Source organism: Monodelphis domestica, chromosome 4 (assembly GCF_027887165.1).
Source record: "Monodelphis domestica isolate mMonDom1 chromosome 4, mMonDom1.pri, whole genome shotgun sequence".
Taxonomy (NCBI): domain Eukaryota; kingdom Metazoa; phylum Chordata; class Mammalia; order Didelphimorphia; family Didelphidae; genus Monodelphis; species Monodelphis domestica.
The window spans coordinates 417024821-417043599 of NC_077230.1; the positions used below are offsets into that span (position 1 = coordinate 417024821).

An 18779-nucleotide genomic window follows, 5' to 3' on the forward strand; every position below is an offset into this window, starting at 1 on the left:
GAATCCCTCCCCATCCCCAGGTCACCACGTTGCCCTCTGTTCCCTCTGCCAGGCACAGCACAAGGATTGGTAGTCAACACTGGGGACAGGACCATCATTGGGCGCATCGCTTCGCTGGCCTCCGGTGTGGAGAATGAGAAGACACCAATTGCCATAGAAATCGAACACTTTGTGGATATCATTGCAGGCCTAGCCATCCTCTTTGGGGCCACCTTCTTCATTGTGGCCATGTGCATTGGCTACACCTTCCTTCGGGCTATGGTCTTCTTTATGGCCATTGTGGTAGCTTACGTGCCTGAAGGCCTGCTGGCTACTGTTACGGTGAGCCTGGAATAGGGCTCTCCAGAGATTGTGGTGTACCTGGGACACAGGCCACTGTTTGTTGGCCAAGGCAATCATTATTAGCCAAAAGTGGCTCCTGAAAGGCTACCAGGCAGCCATATTGGTTCAGCTGGAGTACAGAGGGAGCAAGTGGAGGGTCCTGGGTGTCTGTGTCCTGGGCAGGAAGAAGAGGGACAGGGTTGGCAGCTGGAAACCTGGGTCTTCCTCCTTGCTCCCAAGGTTTGTCTATCCTTAACGGCCAAGCGTTTAGCTCGGAAGAACTGTGTGGTCAAGAACTTGGAGGCTGTGGAGACACTGGGATCTACTTCTGTGATTTGCTCAGACAAGACTGGAACTCTCACTCAGAACCGCATGACCGTATCCCATCTGTGGTTTGATAACCATGTGCACACAGCGGACACAACTGAAGACCAGTCAGGTAAGGGAGAAGAAGGGAGCCAGTTATCTGGCATAGATATATACATACACACCAAGACACATAGGCAGATGGATAGATGGGTAGATAGATACACACAAAGATAGAGAGATGGATGGATACATGAGTAGATGGGTAAATGGATGGGTACATACGTACAAAGATAGATGGATAGGTGGATGGAGGGATGGATGGATGGATGGATGGATGAGTAGATGTATGAATGATTAGGTAAGTAGGTGGATAGATAGATACACACAAGGAGAGATGGATAGGTGGATGGATGGATGAGTAGATAGATAAATTGGGGATAGATAGATACATTTATATACATACAAAGACGGATGGATGGATGGATAGATAGATGAGTAGATGGATGGATACATACATAAAAAGATAGATGGGCAAATAGATGGGTACCTACCTACAAAGATAGATGAATAGGTGGATGGATGGATGGATGGATAGATGGATGGATAGATAGGGAAGTAGGTGGATAGATAGCTACATACATACATACATACAAAGACGGATGGATGGATAGATACATACACACAAAGATAGATGAATAGGTGGATGGATGGATGGATGGATGAATGGATGAATGGATAGGTAGAAAGGTAAACTGGTGGATAGATAGATACATTTACATAATACAAAGATGGATGGATGAATGGATGGGTGAATGGGTTGATATAGATAAAACATGTATTAAGTGCTTGCTATGTGCCACTGTGTGAATTACTGGGATACAAATATAAGCATAACAACAGTGGATGCTAGTTGCAAACATTTAGAAGGGTCTTGAAGGTTTGCAAAGTGCTTTACAAATATTATCCCATTTGATCCTCACAACCCTGAGAGGTAGGTGCAATTATCACTGCATTTTATAGACAGGAACTAAGGGAGAGAGGAGTTAAGTGACTTGTTCAGGATCAAACAATTGGTGTCTGCTTGAGACGGAATTTGAATTCAGGTCTTTCTGTTTCATTATACCACATGAGACACCCCATCTTCTCTACTCCAGCAAGGACTCTCTCTGTCCTCTAGGAGCTTATATTCTAATGGAACTGGGAAAGGGGAGAGTGTGGCTACCAGCTCAGCTACACAGATTAGAGCTGCAAGTCTGGCTCTTGTCAAAATAAAATCAGATAAATAAAGTTAATAATAAAAAAGTAATAAATGATGAACCAAAGAAAATGTCCTGAGTTCCAGGGACAGAACCCACCCCTGTGGGGAAGAGGTGGGGGGATGCCCAGAGGGGAGGTGGCATGCTTTGGTACTGGTAATCAGGATGTACAAATTCTTCCAAATGAAAAGGTTAGTCCTTTCTGGCCCCAAATCCTACAATCCTGTTATTTAATCCTTAGTTTCCTCGCTTACAAATGTGTTTGGGTGGCCTTGGGGCCAGGGGAATTAGGGTGCCTTTCCCAGGCACCAACCTGTTTCCCTCCTGTCCGGCTATGCTCTCCCACCAGGTCAGACCTTCGACCAGTCTTCAGAGACATGGCGGGCACTGTGCCAGGTACTGACCCTCTGTAACCGTGCAGCCTTCAAGTCCGGCCAGGATGCAGTGCCAGTGCCAAAGGTGGGAGCTGAGGAAGGTTGAGGAGGAAGGGAGTGACACTCCCAGGGGTGGGAGGCAGGCTGGAGGGTCCCTGGCTTGTAACACTCCCTTTGCCTGTCCTCTGGCCCCAGCGCATTGTGATAGGAGATGCCTCGGAGACTGCCCTGCTCAAATTCTCCGAGCTAACCCTGGGCAATGCCATGGGCTACCGGGATCGCTTCTCCAAGGTCTGTGAGATTCCCTTCAACTCCACCAACAAGTTCCAGGTGAGGCTCTGAAACATCAGCCTGGCTGCCCCCGTCCTTCCCCAAAGCTTGCCGCTCTGTGCCACCCTTCCCAGATGGGGCTTTGGAGTGGAGGAAGGGCCCTGAACCGTCCTGGGAGTTGGGAGAGAATTAAGCTAGTAGCTGTGTGACCCCTGGTAAGGCACTTCCCTTCTCGGGCCTCAACTTTGCCATCTGGAAAATGGAGACCACATTTGTCTCGTTGTTGTTGGGAGAAAAGCACTTTATAAACTTCAAAACAATTATAGTGATAGGAATTAGGAGTCTTACGAGCTCATTCCCTGAAATGGCCAAACCAGAGCTTCTTCTGGGCACCCCCCCCCCTTTCATTGGGGCAGTGTGGCATAATGGTTAGAGTGACTAGTGTGGGATCAAGGAAACGGAGGCAAACTTACCCATAGCCAGCTAAGTGTTTGAGGTGGAACCTTTGGCCCAGCCCCTGCCTCACCTGGATCCCTCCTTGCCCTGTGTGGCCAAACATTTTGCTGCTTGTCCATTTTGCCCAGCATTTGCTCAGTGCCTGTTGGACCCACCAGCCCGCCCTGCCCTCTCCCTCCAAGCGGTCCTTAAAAAGCAAATGCCCGGGCTTTGGAGGCCGAGTTCCCAGACCCAAATCTCACCTTCCTCTTTGAGACTTCCGTGACTGTGGTCAAGTCATTTCCCCTCTCCACCTCTGTAAATGGAGAGTCGGATTGCATGAGCTCTGAGCCTCTGCTCTGCCCCCTCAGCTGTCCATCCACGAGCTGGAGGATCCCAGGGACAGGCGCCACGTGCTGGTGATGAAGGGGGCCCCGGAACGGATTCTGGAGAGATGCAGCTCCATTCTCATCAAAGGCCAGGAGCTGCCCCTGGACGAGCAGTGGCGGGAGGCTTTCCAGACTGCCTACTTGGCCCTGGGGGGGCTGGGCGAGCGGGTCCTGGGTGAGCAGGGCTTGGCGGGGAGTGGGAAAGGAGCCTGGGGGGCTGGCACTCGTGACTTGAACATATGGCCTGGGAAAAGCGTTTCTCCCCTCTGAGCCTCAGTCTCCCCGTCTATAAAATGGGCGACCTCCAGGGGCTGAGTCACACCTAGGACCAAGGCCTCCTTAGGGGTGGCCTCGGCTCTCTCCCTCCGTCCGGCTTCCAGACAGGGCTCTGATGGACTTTGGTATCTGCAGGATTCTGCCAGCTGTACCTGAGCGAGAAGGATTTCCCTCGTGGCTTTGCCTTCAACCCCGATGAGATGAACTTCCCCAGCAGCGGTCTCTGCTTTGCCGGGCTTGTGTCCATGATTGACCCTCCGAGAGCCACCGTACCGGACGCTGTGCTCAAATGCAGGACGGCAGGCATCAGGGTACAAGGGCGGGGCTGGGGGGACCGCTTTGGGATCCGGGGACGGGAGACTGGTCAGAAGGAGAGTGGACCGGCGATTTAGGAGGCCTGGGTCTGAATTCGAACTGACTTGAGCTTTGGAGGGAATGGATGTCGGCAAGGGCTGTGGGCACATGGGAGACTAGGAAGTGAGGAAATAGCCCTCGAGCAATCAACAATTATTAAGTGTTTGCTGTATACCAGGTGCTGGGGATACACAGACAAAAACAATGAATGATAAGGAACAAGGGATTGTGGGCTTCTGGGTTCAGGTTTGGCAGGACTGAAGATCGAGAAGGGAAGCGTCCTGGGCTCAAATCCCGACTCTGCTGCTTTCTACTTATATGACTTTGGACGCCGTGTTAGCTTTATGTACCTCGGTTTCCCCATTTGTAAAAAGGAGGGTGCAGGACTCTAAGCCCCTTTTAGCTTTCCCATGATAATCTGAGCTTCTCTTCTCCAGGTGATCATGGTGACAGGGGACCACCCAATTACTGCCAAGGCCATAGCGGCCAGCGTCGGCATCATCTCCGAGGGCAGTGAGACGGTGGAGGACATTGCGGCCCGGCTCCGTGTGCCAGTGGAGCAGGTCAATCGTCGGTGAGGCTGGCCTCTCCCCTCTCCCCAGCTCTCCTTCCCATGGCTACTTGACCCTGGAGACTTCCAGAGCCCGTTCAGTCTTTTCAATAGTGTCTGACTCTTCGTGACTCCATTTGGGGTTTTCTTGCCAGTGATTTGCCATTTCCTTCTCCGGATCACTTGACAAATGAGGAAACTGAGGCCAAGCGGGTTAAGTAACTCACTCAGGGTCACTCAGCTAGTAATCTGAGGCCAGATTTGAACTCAGAAAGAGGAGTCTTTTTTTTAACCCTTACTTTTGATCTTAGAATCAATACTGTGTAAGGGCTAGGTCATTGGGGGTAAGTGACTTGCCCAGGGTCACACAGCTGGGAAGTGTCTGAGGCCACATTTGAACCCAGGACCTCCCAGCTCTAGGCCTGGCTCTCCACCCACTGAGCCACTCAACTACCCCCAAGAGGAGTCTCCTTGACTGCAAGCCCAGCCTTCTGTCCACTGTTCTCTACCCCAGGGATGCTCGGGCCTGTGTGGTGAATGGCGCCCAACTCAAAGACATGGACCCAGCCGAGCTAGTGGAGATCCTTCGGATGCATCCCGAGATGGTGTTTGCCCGGACCAGCCCCCAGCAGAAGCTTGTCATTGTGGAGAGCTGCCAGCGGCTGGTATTCAAGGCCATAAGTGTTGATTACGTGCCTGGGGGGTTCAAGGCACTGCTCTAGAACATGCTCTAGAACACGGGGATAAGCAGACTCCTTGCCAAGTTCCCCGTCTCTGTGGTTCTTGAATCATAGCCAGGACTCGGAGTCGGAAAGGGCCTTTGAGATGGGGCCAGGAATGAGGAGCCTGAGGCCCAGAGTCAGGATGTGGCTCTGCGTCCGGGATCTAAGGCCCTTTGGTGCTGGGTGTCCCAAGCCAGGGATCTTCTCCTTTTTTCCTATTGAATTTTTAGATTTCCCCCCATGATCCCTGTTTCCTCCCTCTCCGGCCTGGAGCTGACCAGCAATTCCACTGGGTTATACATTTGCGGGTCATCCCTCGAACCCATTTCCGTATTACTTATTTTTGTAAGAGAGTAGCGCAGGGAACTTCCGGAGGAACATTCGCATCTCCTGGCTTCCATCGGGGCCTGGGGTCAGTCTTGGGTTCGAGTCCCAGCTCTGAGTCTACCTGCACATGCTGGGGAGGTCCTTTGCCCTCTGTAAGCCTCTGTTTCCCCATCCAGGATTTGAAGGCTTTGTCGAGGGGGCCAGTGTCTGTGTGCTCAACCAGCCCCCTTTTGGAGGGCTCAGTTTTCCTCTCTGATAAATGGGAGGAAACCCTGCTTGTCCTCCCGTTCTCAGTCCCCGGCCTCCGAGGCTCGTGGGCGGCAATCCGGGCCGCGGGGGATCAGGGCTCCCGGTGCCGACCCTCCATGTCCCAGCGGCCTTCCCTTGGCCCCCGCAGGGCGCCATCGTGGCGGTGACGGGTGACGGCGTAAACGATTCCCCTGCCCTGAAGAAGGCGGACATCGGCGTGGCCATGGGCATCGCGGGCTCGGACGCCGCCAAGAACGCGGCCGACATGATTCTGCTGGACGACAACTTCGCCTCCATCGTTACGGGCGTGGAGCAGGGTGGGCGTCGGGGGCGGGGCCCCGTGGGATGGGGGGCGGCCCCGAGGGCGCCTCGGCCTGCCTCACGCCCCCTCCCCCTCCCCCCTTAGGGCGCCTGATTTTCGACAACCTCAAGAAGTCAATTGCCTACACGCTGACCAAGAACATCCCCGAGCTGACCCCCTACCTCATCTACATCACCGTCAGCGTCCCGCTGCCCCTCGGCTGCATCACCATCCTCTTCATCGAGCTCTGCACCGACATCGTGAGCTCCCCCCCCTCCCCTGGACCCTCCCCTCCCCCCTCCCGCGTTCCCAGGGGCCCTCACGGCTCTCTCTGTCTCTCCAGTTCCCCTCAGTGTCTCTCGCCTACGAGGCCGCAGAAAGCGACATCATGCACCTGAGGCCCCGGAACCCCCGAAGGGACCGGCTGGTGAACGAGCCGCTGGCTGCCTATTCTTACTTCCAGATAGGTGAGGGCCCAGCCGCTGCCCGCTTTCTCCCGCCTCTTCTTTACTCGGTATAACCCTTCCCTGCCCTCTCGGACTTCAAGGCAGAGGAGGTGAAGTGACTTGCCCAGGGTCACCCAGCTAGGAAGTGTCTGAGGTCATATTGGAACCCAGGACCTCGAGCTGTCCCCTCTCCTTTTCTTCTATCAGCACCAGCCATTTCCTGAATGGGCAGACTATGGAATCATGGGACCTGGAACCACAGACCTTTCACCCTCTAGCCTGGTCCCCTCCTTTTACAAATAGAGTCGGAGGCTCCCACAAGGGCAGTGACTTGGCCAAGGTTACTCAGGCAGGAGATGGCGGAGCTGGGATTCAGACCTCCCGAGCTCCGAGTCCAAATGGCGATCGGGTTCAAGCCCGACCCGGGGAAGTCTCCAGAGGGTAAAGGAGACCGAGCGGGCGCTGCGTCCCCCCGGGAGAGGATGGCCCGAGCCTCGGGCTGAGGGCCGCCTCTCCCTGCCCCAGGCGCCATCCAGTCCTTCGCAGGCTTCACCGACTACTTCACAGCCATGGCCCAGGAGGGCTGGTTCCCCCTGCTCTGCGTGGGGCTGCGGCCCCACTGGGAGAACCACCACCTACAGGACCTGCAGGACAGCTACGGCCAGGAGTGGGTGAGCTCTGGCGCCCCCGGAGCCCCGCCCGGCGGGGGAGGGAGGGGCGGCCCCTGCGGTCCGGTAACCTGCGCTCCTGCTCCCGCAGACCTTCGGCCAGCGGCTCTACCAGCAGTACACCTGTTACACCGTCTTCTTCATCAGCATTGAGATGTGTCAGATAGCGGATGTCCTCATCCGAAAGACCCGCCGGCTCTCCATCTTCCAGCAGGGCTTCTTCCGGTGACCGCCCCTGGCCCCGCCCACCTGCCCCTTTGATTCCGGGTACTCTGTAGAACGCGGGATCTGGAGGTCTTAGCTTGTACGGGCTGTGCCTGTGATCGTGCCCAGTCGCTCCTTCCCTTCCCCCCTCTACAAAATGAAGGGAGCGGATTTCTTCCTGCTCTCGGCTCAAGGGCCCGCCATCACTGGCTCCCCAGGGGAAGGCTTTATGGTGTACAGGGTCATAGTCTCCTGGAGCCCCAGAGCAGCCCCAGGTGGGAGTCAGGAAGGCTCAAGCCCTACCTCTCTGCCTCTCCCTCCATCCTTTAGGCCATACTCCCTTTCCCTTCTTTTCCTGTGCTGGATTCAGTGGCCTCTTATGTTCCTATGAGTCAAGAAGTCTGCTTTCCCCGAGGTCAAATCCAGCCCTAGGCACTTCCTTGCTCTGTGACCCTGGCCAAGTCACTTCACCCTGCTGGTCTCCAGTTTCCTCAGCTGTCAAATGAGCTGGAGAAGGAAATGGCCAACCAGTCCTGGATCTCTGCTAAGAAAACCCCAAATAAAGTCCCGAAAAGTGACATGATTAACAGTGTTTGTAGGGTGGCTCTTAAGTTTTAAAGGGTTCTATAAACATGAGCTACTAAAGGAGAGGAAGCCAAGGGTCAGGGAGGGGAAGGGACTTGACTGGCTGGGGCCTCCCAGGGAAATGCTGGCAGAACAGGGAGCAGAGCCCAAGGTTCCAAACTGCAGGACCAGGGTTCCTCCAACCACCACCACCTGCCATTCCCCCGATGCCCCCAAGTCCTGCTCCATCTGCCTGATGCTGAGCCCCTGATGTCCCCCCAGGAACAGGATTTTGGTGATTGCCATCGTCTTCCAAATCTGCATCGGCTGCTTCCTTTGCTATTGCCCGGGAATGCCCAACATCTTCAACTTCATGCCCATCCGGTATGGGAACAGGGGCACGTAGGGGACTACCAGGGGATCCAGGAGGTGCCCAGGCCTTCCTTGTGATCCTCTCCCTCCCATCCAACCAGGTATCAGTGGTGGCTGGTCCCGATGCCTTTTGGCCTTCTCATTTTCACCTATGACGAGATCCGGAAGCTTGGCGTGCGCTGCTGCCCAGGGAGTGAGTTTAGCTGCAGACGCCTAACCCCACCGCTGGCCTGGACTGAGGTTGCTGAGGGTGTTTAGGCCCTCGTCTTCACCTTTCTTTCTGTCCCTTTTCCTCATTTGTCTCTTCTTGTCTCCATCTCTCCCTCAGGCTGGTGGGACAAGGAGCTGTATTATTAACGGAGAAGCCAGAAGGACCTGGAGCAGATGTCAGACTGGAAGGGAAGGAAGCTGGGAGTCCCGGATGCTTGGGTTCTTCACAGGGGAAGGAGGGGTCATTAAAGAGTCATGGAAGCTGGGAGCTAGGAGTCTTGGTCTTCTTCCATCTCTACTCCTCTGACACACCCACACGGCCTCTTCAGGAAGAATGAATGGCTTTTTCTGCCCATCACAAAAATCACAGTAGCAGGACAGGGAAACGTTTGCACTTGCTTTGTCATAACCGGGTCACAATATTGTAAGACTTAGAAGAGTCTCGTCTGTCCACCCCCCCACCCCCCCCAAGCAATCCCTGCTTTAACTGTAACAGAGCTAACAAGTAGTCTTTGAAGAATTTCCGGTAAGAGAGAACCTCACTGTCTCCTCCCCATATAGCCCACCCCAGTTTGGGATAGTCTTATTAGGACAGCTGGATGGCACAGTGGACTTCTTGGAGTCAGGAAGACTCATCTTCCTGAGTTCAAACCTGGTCTCAGACACTTCCTCACTGGGTGACCCTGGGCAAGTCACTGAACTGTTTGTCTTGGTTTCCTCCCATGCAAAATGAGCCAGAGAAGGAAATGGCAAACCACTGCAGTACCTTTGCCAAGAAAACCCCAAACGGGGTCACCAAGGACTGAACAAAAAATTATTAGGAAGCATTTCCTAACATTGAGTCCAAGTTGATCTTTATCCCATGACTCCTGGTCTTGCTCCCGGAGGTCAAACAGACCAGGTCCCACCCCTGTTTCACATGACAGCCTTGATCGTATCACCTGGAGTCTTCTTGAGTCTAAACATTCCGAGCTCCTTGAACCATTCATTCCTCATACTAGACTCAAGCTTTTTTCCATCCTGGTCCCTCTCCAGTGTTACCTGTATCCTCACAGTGTGGCACCCAGAGCTGAAGCAATACTCCAAGCTTAGACTGAAAGAACAGAGGACAGTGGGACTCACCTCCGAATTGGAAGCTCAGCTTCTCTTAATGCAGTTCAACATTTCATTAGCTAATTCCTATTAAGCTTTCAATCAATTAAAACCCTTTTTTAAACCATAAGTAGGGCCTCGGGTTACAAATCAGTCATTGCCACAAAAACTATTTTTACAAGTTGGACCTCATGCCTTGCAAATCTTAAACAAGAGACATTTATTAATCATCATCATGACCCGAGAACATGTAAACTGTAGCTACAAGACTCACATGGCAACTCCCTTTCTTACAAGCCAACGACAGCTGTACTTATGAGCTGAGCAAGTACACAGGGTATACAGGATATAGAGAATCTGTCATAATTTAAACATTTTTTGGTTATATTTTAAGTTCTGAACTGTCTCTTCCCCTCTTACCTAGAATTAGAGAAGGGACTATTTTGCGCACACACACACACACACACACAATGTAAAACCATACTCTACACTATAAGTTCTCTTTCTGGAGGCAGATAGCATAGGCCTTTTGCCATTTTCTTCTCCAGTTCATTTTAGAGATAAGGAAGCTAAGGCAAACAGGGTTAAGTGACTTGACCAGGGTCACGAGGTTAATGTCTGAGGCCAAATTGGTACCCAGGAAATCCACTGCACCTAGCTTCCCCTGGAAATGAGGTCACCCAGCTCCAAATCCAACCCTCTTTTCAATTACAGAGATTTACCATGTAACTTAGTGCTTCACAGTTAGTCTTTGCCATAACTGTATACAACATTTACTTTGATCTGCTTGTTTCACAATTTATAATTTCATATGGGTCTTTCCCATGTATTCCTAAAATCAACCTGCTCATCATTTTTTTTTAAACCCATACCTTCTTAGAATTGAAACTAAGTATCAGTTCCAAGGCAGAAGAGTGGTAAGCCTAAGCAAGTTAAGTGACTTGTTTAGGGTCACACAGCTAGGATGTGTTTGAGGCCAAATTTGAACCCTTGTCTCGAGGTCTGACTCTATCCACTGAGTCATCTAGTTGCCCCTGATGATCATTTCTTATAGCACAGCAATATTTCATCAACATCATATATCTCAAATTGTTCAGCCAGACCCCAGTCAATAGGTATCTGCTCAATTTCTAGTTCCTTGACACCACAGAGTTGCTATAAATATATATATTTAAGGACCCTTAGCTTTTGTCTTAAAATTAATATAAAGTATTGGTTCTAAGGCAGAAGAGCAGTGTTAAGGGCTAGGCAATGGTGGTTAAGTGACCTGAGCAGGATCACACAGCTAGGAGGTATCTGAGGTCATATTTGAATCCAGGATCTCCTGTCTTAAGGCCTGGCTCTCTATCCACTGAGCCACCTTGCTGCCCCTCCCTGGTCATTTTCTAATGGCCAAGTCTTAGGTTTCTTATCTGTAAATGGGGAAGATGACAGCAAGCCTGGTTTAGATTTGTAGGAGCAGACATGTAGGGGTGGAAAGGAAGGAAGGACAGAGGCCATATGGTCTAATTCCCTTCTTTTAGAGATGGAAGGACTGAGGCCCAGAGAGGTTCATAGGCACGTAGGTTTAGAGCTGAATAGGACTTTAGGGAGCATCTAGTACAGAAGGGATGTGAGCAGGATTAAAGCCCAAAGTCGTTGACTAAATCTAGTAGGGTTTTTTTTTTATTGTCTCATTTGCAAAGTTAGGAAGATGTGTTTTCCCACCTCAGTCAGCTGGTCAACAAACATTCATTAAGCTGATATTGTGTCAGGGACTGTGCTAAGTGCTGGGGATACAAAGATGAGACACGTACAAGATGGTAGCCCTTAAGGAACTCTGACTGTAATGGAAGAGTCTATGTGGAAACACCCAAGTACCAACAAGACACTGGGAAAGGATTCTTGCCAAATATGAGGTTTGACCTTAGTACTGAAACCAGAGAAGTCAGGAGGCAGAGGAGGGGAGAAAGATCATTCCAGGCTTGGATGATGATGGCCATTGAACAGGCACCAAGCCTGGAGGTGGAGTGTTTTGTGGGAGGAAGAGCCAGGAGGACCAGGTGTGTCTGGCCTAGAGTGTGCATGGCAGGAGGCTGGAAAGGGGAGAAGGGCAAAGCCCAGATGGGACTGAAAAGCTAAACTAAGGATTTACACTAATCCTTCAGGGCTCCAGGCAGTCCTCTTAGACTGACAACTGCAGAGAAAGGAGGGTTTTTCTCATCAAGAAGGAAACTGAAGGAGGAGGAGTGGCAGGGATGTCCAACTTGTTGTAGGCAGTAACAGACAGCTAGGCAGTTAGTTGATCAAAGGGTTACCTTAGAACAGATGGGCATGGGAAAGTAGAATTTGGGTTAAGGACTAAAGAAGCTTGGAGTTCTAAAGGGGAGATTGGGCTCCTCAGTCAAAGTGCTTTCTGGGGAAAATCTGACCTTGTCATAGGTGGAAGGGACAGAGCATGAGCATCGATTCTGCTATGACTGATAGAGGGGATGGGGTAGCCCAGTGGAATACTTGACAGTGGGGAGGAAGCTTCCATTTCCCACTAAAGTGGGTAGGAGGGCACAGAGTGATGTTTTAACTACCCAGGATCCCAGGAATAGCAGCCACTGGCAGGACGGTGTGCCTCAAAATACATATACTAATATGGCAGAATTATTGCTGACAAGAGGCAACTTCAAAATCTGTCAACATTGTCATGTGATTTCACTGGACGATAATGTACTGTGCCCTCACAACGCACAGAGCATTGGACCTGAAGTCAAGAAGACTGGTGATGGAGCCAAGATGGTGGCTTAGAAGCAGCAAAAGTTGAAACCTCTCTGACTGTTCTTCCAAACTGATTTTTGGATGGCACCTCAAAAGGGCAGGAGTCAAAGCAGGATGAATGAGGGGGCTCTCCCACTGAATAGAACTTGAAAGATAGGCAGAGAGTTGCATTTAAAGAGATAAAGGGAACCAGAAGCAAAACCCCCAAATAGAAGAGAGCTGGCTGACCACTCCCTCATCTACTGCACCAGAGGCAGAACCTGAGTTCTGGCCAACTTCAGGAACCTGAGATGGGGGCTGAACCAGCAAGGGAACACCTCAGACTCACTTCTTGAGGTTTTGGGCCCTGGCACCAGCACAACCCACAGAGGTCACATAGTACATCTGGCTAGGCCTTTTTACACCTCCCTAGCAAGCTGCACTGAAGACTTGGCCTCATGGCAAAACTCAGCAGAGGAGAAAGAATCAGCAAGAAGCTTTCAGAGTTCCCAGTCCAAAGGCCAAAAAAAAAAAGGGTGGGAAGATGAGCCAACAGCAAAAGAAATATCTGATCCTCGAAAATTTCTACAGGAAAAAAGATCAAAGAACAGAACCAACAGGAGATGCATAAGATCCAAGTAACCACATGTAAAACTATAAAAAAACCTGGAAACTGGTTGTAAGCTTTGGAAGAACTAAAAAAGGAATTAAAAAAATCAAATAAGACAGGTTAAAGAAAAACGAGAAAAAGAAATGAAAGCAATGCAAAAAGAAAATAACAGTGTAAAAAGAAAAATTGGTCAAATGGAAAAAAGGAACAAAAATCCAATGAAGAAATAAGTGGCATAAAAATCAGAATTGACTTGCTGTAGAAAGAAGCAAAAGAATTTAATGAAGAAAAGAAGGTTAAGAAAAAGTAGAATGGACCAAATGGAAAAGGAGGTTTTTGGTCATGGAAGAAAGTTGGTCTTTTAAAAATTAGAATCAGGCAAATAGAAACTAATGATTTTCAAGACATCAATATACAATAAAAGAAAATCAAAAGAATGAAAAAATAGAAGAAAACATGAAATATCTCATTTAAAAAATAACAGACCTGGAAAATAGATCCAGGAGGGACAATTTGAGGATTATTGGACTATCTGAAAGCCATGACCAAAAAAAGCCTAGACATCATATTACAAGAAATTATCCATGAAAACTGCCCTGATATTTTTGAACAAGCAGGTAAAATAGATATTGAAAGAATCCACAGATCACCTCCTGCAATAAATCCCTAAATGACAATTCCCAGGAATGTTATAGCCAAGTTCAAGAGTTCCCAGGCCAAGCAGAAAATATTGCAAATAGCCAGAAAGAAACAATTCAGATATCATGGAGCCCAAATTAGGATTATACTGGATCTGACAATTTCCACATTGAAGGACCGCAAGGCTTGGAATATGATATTCCAGAAGGCAAGAGAACTGGATTTACAGACCAAGAATCACCTACCCATCAAAATTGGCCATATATTTTCAGGGGAAAGTATGGTCATTTAATAAAATAGAAGATTTCCAAACATTTCTGAAGACCAGACTTAAATAGAAAATTTGATGTCCAAACATAAAATTCAAGAGAACCATCAAAAGGTAAATAAGAGAAAAAGTTTAAAGACTTCAACAAGGTCAAATGGTTTATCATTATCAATGGAGTTGTACACAAACAGAGGGTATGGTACCAAGCTGTTTAGGATAATATGTAAAAAAAAAGAACTAGGGTTAAAAAAAAGAGGATTATACTAAGAGAAATGGGAAGGAAAAAGTAAAATGAGGTAAATTATATCACATAAAGAGGTGCGTGGGGAGGGGAGAACACTATTACAAGAAGGGGAGGATGAAGGTGGTAATGAGTAATACTTAAACCTTACTCTCAGTGGAATTGGTTCTGAGAAGGAAGAATAGCCAGATATATTGGGGTAGAGAATCCTATCTTATCCTATAGAGAAGAAGGATAATAAGGAAGCAGGATATGGGGAGGGCAGTAATATAAGGGATGGAAAAGTTGGGAGGAGGGGGTGATTAAAAGACCATATAGAGGAGTAGTAGGGGAATAAGAAGAGAGGTGGTGGGAAGGGGAAGAAAGGAGTGATTAAGCAAAATACTGATATGGAGGGAAAGAGTGAAAGGAGAAAGGGCAGAATTAAAAGAGGAAATCAAGATGGGGGAATACATAGATGGCAATAACTGTGAATGTGAATGGGATGACCTCATCCATAAAATGGAAGTGGATAGCAGAGTGGATTAAAAACCAAAATCCTACCATGTTATTTACAAGAAATACATTTAAGGCAGTTAGACACATACAGAGTAAAAGGTAAGAGGTTGGAGTGGTCAAGAAGACTGGAGAACAAATGCTGCCTCTAATGGTTATTAGCTGTGACCCTGAGTAAGTCATTGAGCCTATTTCCCATTTTGTAAAATGAGTTTAGATTCAGTGGTCCTTTCCATCTTTTTGTCGTTCAGTCATTTCAGTCATGAAATTTGGAGTTTTCTTGGCAAGATACTGGAGCAGTTTGCCATTTCTTTCTCTTGTTCATTTTACTTATGAAGAAACAGAGGCCAAGAGGATTAAGTGACTTGTCCAGTGTCATATAGCTAGGAAGTGTTTGAGGCTGGATTTGAATTCAGGAAGATGAGTCTTCTTGATTCCAAGTCCAGAGCTCTATGCACCTAGCTGCCCATCCTATCTCTAAATCTATCACCCCACCTGTTCTGGTCCCATTGAGTCAAGCCCCAGTGACCACCATATACCCAATAAGCTATAAACCAGAGAAGCAGTGAGTTATAGGGGGTGAGAACGAGTCTTGTAGTCAGGAAGAATTCAAGGGTGTCTCTCTATGACACATCCTGGCTAAGTGACTCTTGGGCATATCACACCACCACTTACGTGTCCCAGGAAACTCTCTAAGTCCAACTTTCAGAACAGTTATGAAATCTGAGGAGATGGAGAGACTTTCCATATATGGGAGCTCCCCCTACACCAATGAAATTGAAGGCCAAGATGGAGAAATAAAAGCTATAAAACTGACCAGGAAAGGTCCATGCAGGAGGTAGGGGAGGTGTATGTATGTGTGTGTATATATATATATATGGAGAGAGAGAGAGAGAGAAAGAGTGTGTAACACAAGTGAAAAAAAACATAAGAACTCTTTTAATTCTAAACAGAGGGACTAAGCCCAGGAGTTGGAGTTGGGGTCCCTGGAAGAGGTTGGGGAAGGGGGTTAGTTGCCATGCACGAGAGTGACGAAGAGACTGAGGGAGCTCAGGGCAAGGACCCCAGTCATCACTGCTCGGACCAGCAGCGCCGTCCAGCTGCCCAGGGAGAAGAGGTGGACAAAAGCCCTGGGAGGAAGAAGAGCAAAGTAGAATGAAGTCCCCTCTTTGAACATAGAGCCCACTTGGTCTCCCTCCAAAGGGCTAAGCCCCTCACTCACTCCAAGATAAACGCTTTGTAAACGCTGATTCCCAGAAGCAGAGTCAATGGCGGGCGGAAGTTGCGAGGTAGATCATACCGAGTAAACATCCACACTAGGGCAGAGACTGCGATGTAATGGACCTAGGGGTCAGGGATTGAGGGTCAGCCAAGAAATCGAGACCACCAGGGCAAGTTGGATCAACAAGATTGGGGAAAGGTGGTGGTCCCAATTACCAGGCTGATGTTGGAATCAATGCTCATCTGGATGTATTTCCAATCAAACTCGATGCCCCGTGCCCCGACCCAGAGAGGGATACAACTGGAGAGGAAGAGACAGAGGGCTGGTAACTCAGGCCATTGTGGGAAACTGGGAGTCTGCCCTCATCCTCCCCATCCCCAGTGGCCCAGAGATAGGCTATGGATGCTACCCACCGGGACATGATGAGCTCTGCTGTGGCCCAGCCAAGGGCCGCCACCATGACCTTGTACTCGCCCTTCCCGGCATTACGAGACATGACCAGGTGTAGACCCACCAGGTCACCCAGGTCCACCGTTGCCTTCATGAATTCCTGGTATATGGGAAAATTCCTAGAATTTAGACCTGGAAGGACCTTAAGAGAGCACATACCTGAAATCCTGCATTTTTCAAAGGTAGAACCTGAGGGCTACAGGAGTAGGGACCAGTTGAAGATCAAAGAGTCACATAGATCGAGAATTTGAACCCAGGTCCGGTATAGTGTTCTTTTCCCACTGTTCCACATGGTTTTTTCAAGTTCCCCTTAGGAATCCCTGCCCTTTTCCCACATCCACCTCCTTCGAATGTCTTGCCTTGCCTACCCATTTCCCAAGAGCCACTCACCCCTATGAAATCATAGACACCAACTCCACCTTCCCACGTGGGGAAGAAAGTCGCTAGAAACAGCATCTGGAGGACAGAAAGAGAGCTTAGAGGGGCACAAAGGAGGGTATGGGGAAATGTCAGCCTTCTGATTTCTTCCCGTTTCCCTCTTCCCTTACCTTGCATAGCTGCACGAAGAGATAGGTGGCTCCTGCCTGGACGCATTTCCAGAAAGCATTATATTCTGACCTGAGTGTGGGAGGAATTAAACAAAGGTGAGGGTCAAGGTCCCAACTGGTCTCTCCCTGCAATGCTGGACCCCTAGTACTCACAGGCCACTGCACTTGTATGTGATGAAGTAGGGGAAATAGGCCAGGGCAAAGCAATTTCCAAAGTGGAATAGAGTCATGGTAGGCCTTTAGCTGGCCCTCTTGGCACCTGAGCTGGCAAAAAAAGGTACAAAGCTGGAGGTTAAGTGGCTCCCTCTGCCCTTGTTTTCTCCTCAGTGCCTTTCCCCTACCCCTTTGGGCAGGCTACTACTGGCTTTCCCCAACCCCCACATTCTCAAGGAGCCAAATTAATAGCTTTGAGTCTTTCTTTTAGGGTTCTCTGGAAGGTGGGCCCTCAGACCTTTGATGACTAAGTGCCCTGCTCCTAGTCACCACTCTTTAGTTCCCTTGAAAACTCAGTGGGATTTTGGAATCCCCGAGTCCAGCCTCCAAAGGGCCTAGGTGTCTAGCCCCTAGCCTCTATTCTCCAAAGCGACCCAGGTGGCCTGTTCCCAACCTCCACACCCCCACCAAGGGACATAGGTGTGGTGCCCTCAGGCTCTACTCTCTCCTTAAAGGGTCATAGGTAGGTGTCCTGCTCCTAAACTCTTCCCTTCAAGAGACCCAGGTGCCCTATCGCCCCACCTTTTAGCCTCCAAGGGGTTGCATTCTGTCTTGTCCCAACCTCCAACCCCCAAGTGGACTCAACTGTCCTGTCCCGACCCCTACCTCCCAAGAAGAGCTGGGTGTCCAGTCTTGCCCCCAGCCTCCACCCCGCCTCCAAGAAGGGCCAGGGGTCCTTCCCCCAGCATCTGCCTCCCTCCTCCCCCTCCCCAGGTGTCCTGTCCCCAGCCTTCACCCCCAAGAAGAGCCAAATGTCTGGCCCTGTCTCCTGTCTTTGTCTCCACCAAGGAGACCCAGGTGTTCAGCCTCCATCCCCCAAGGGGACCCAGTTGTGTAGTTCTTTCCCCAGCCACCGCCCCCCACGGGCACCCAAGTATGTTCTGTCCCCAGCCTCCGCCCCGCCAAAGGGACCCAGGTGTCCGATCCTGTCCCCAATCTCTATGCCTCCCCAAGAAGATCCAGGTGTCCGGTCCTGTCCCCAGCCTCCAGCCCCCCCGTAACCCAGCCAGAAGACCAGAATAGCGGCGTCCCGGGCCGGGGCCGGTCTCCCCGAGTCCCCCACGCACCACGAGCGGCCCTGATTCACTGGGGCTCTTCGCTAAGACTCCTAGCGCATGCGCCAACTTCCCTAGTCCCTTCCCATTCCGAGCACTGCAGGCTGGGAATAGTAGTTCCCCGTGCAAACCCCATGGTGCATGTGACCTCGGCGTCTGCGTCTGAGGGCGGAGTCATCCTGTGTAGCCCCGGCTCTGGAAGTGAGTCCGTTCAGAAGCTGCTCCACGTGGCTGGACTCCGGGCATCTCCGGGACCTCCTCCGAGACCGAGAGCAGGGCTCTCCTCCTCCTTCGCCTCTTGAAGCCGGTCCCCCCTACCCCCAAAAGACCTGTAGACTCGCAGAGCCACGTGCACAGGCAGACCAGACAGAGAGAGGCAGGACACACGGACACTGGGTAACACAGGTGCCCACACAGGCAGGATGCCCACACCCCCATGCACGGGTTGACAAGACACAGAGACTGAGCCAGACGACCCAGATCTTCAGAGAAATGGGGAGATATTGATGCTAGTTACGGAGACAGGAAGTCACACAAAACACAGACCCCCCCCCCCCTTCCCCCCGTGCCTTCCTCCCCCCTTAGTTAGGCAAGAGACTGGGACACAAGGAGGACACAGAGA

At 50.3% G+C, this 18779-nt stretch overlaps 2 protein-coding genes across 6 annotated transcripts in view; one reads left to right on the forward strand and one right to left on the reverse strand.

Moving 5' to 3' along the window:
• ATP4A (ATPase H+/K+ transporting subunit alpha) overlaps positions 1–8859 on the forward strand; it is a 50301-nt gene extending 41442 nt beyond the window's left edge. Inside the window, exons 13-28 of the mRNA XM_056826209.1 lie at positions 53–321; positions 562–760; positions 2236–2345; positions 2456–2590; positions 3337–3529; positions 3766–3941; positions 4422–4558; positions 5049–5199; positions 5981–6149; positions 6239–6393; positions 6477–6600; positions 7105–7250; positions 7339–7472; positions 8298–8399; positions 8489–8580; positions 8716–8859. Coding sequence (XP_056682187.1) covers positions 53–321; positions 562–760; positions 2236–2345; positions 2456–2590; positions 3337–3529; positions 3766–3941; positions 4422–4558; positions 5049–5199; positions 5981–6149; positions 6239–6393; positions 6477–6600; positions 7105–7250; positions 7339–7472; positions 8298–8399; positions 8489–8580; positions 8716–8744 — 2321 coding nt within the window. The 3' untranslated portion in view covers positions 8745–8859. The remainder of the gene's footprint in view (positions 1–52; positions 322–561; positions 761–2235; positions 2346–2455; positions 2591–3336; positions 3530–3765; positions 3942–4421; positions 4559–5048; positions 5200–5980; positions 6150–6238; positions 6394–6476; positions 6601–7104; positions 7251–7338; positions 7473–8297; positions 8400–8488; positions 8581–8715) is intronic.
• Positions 8860–15585: 6726 nt separating this feature from the next.
• TMEM147 (transmembrane protein 147) lies at positions 15586–18669 on the reverse strand. Of its 5 annotated transcripts, none has more exons than XM_056825334.1 (8): positions 18306–18669; positions 17043–17148; positions 16890–16959; positions 16732–16797; positions 16305–16441; positions 16107–16191; positions 15892–16013; positions 15586–15799 (listed from the first exon to the last, which is right to left on the reverse strand). In XM_056825334.1, the coding sequence occupies exons 2-8, from the start codon at positions 17117–17119 to the stop codon at positions 15679–15681; spliced, it is 678 nt and encodes a 225-aa protein (XP_056681312.1). In that variant the 5' UTR covers positions 17120–17148; positions 18306–18669; the 3' UTR covers positions 15586–15678. The 5 variants fall into 5 exon arrangements, with proteins under 5 accessions (XP_056681312.1, XP_001363540.1, XP_007491904.1 ...); XM_001363503.4 differs by lacking the exon at positions 18306–18669 and adding an exon at positions 18170–18282; XM_007491842.3 differs by lacking the exon at positions 18306–18669 and adding an exon at positions 18170–18275 and having other exon boundaries at positions 17043–17153.
• Positions 18670–18779: the final 110 nt, after the last annotated feature.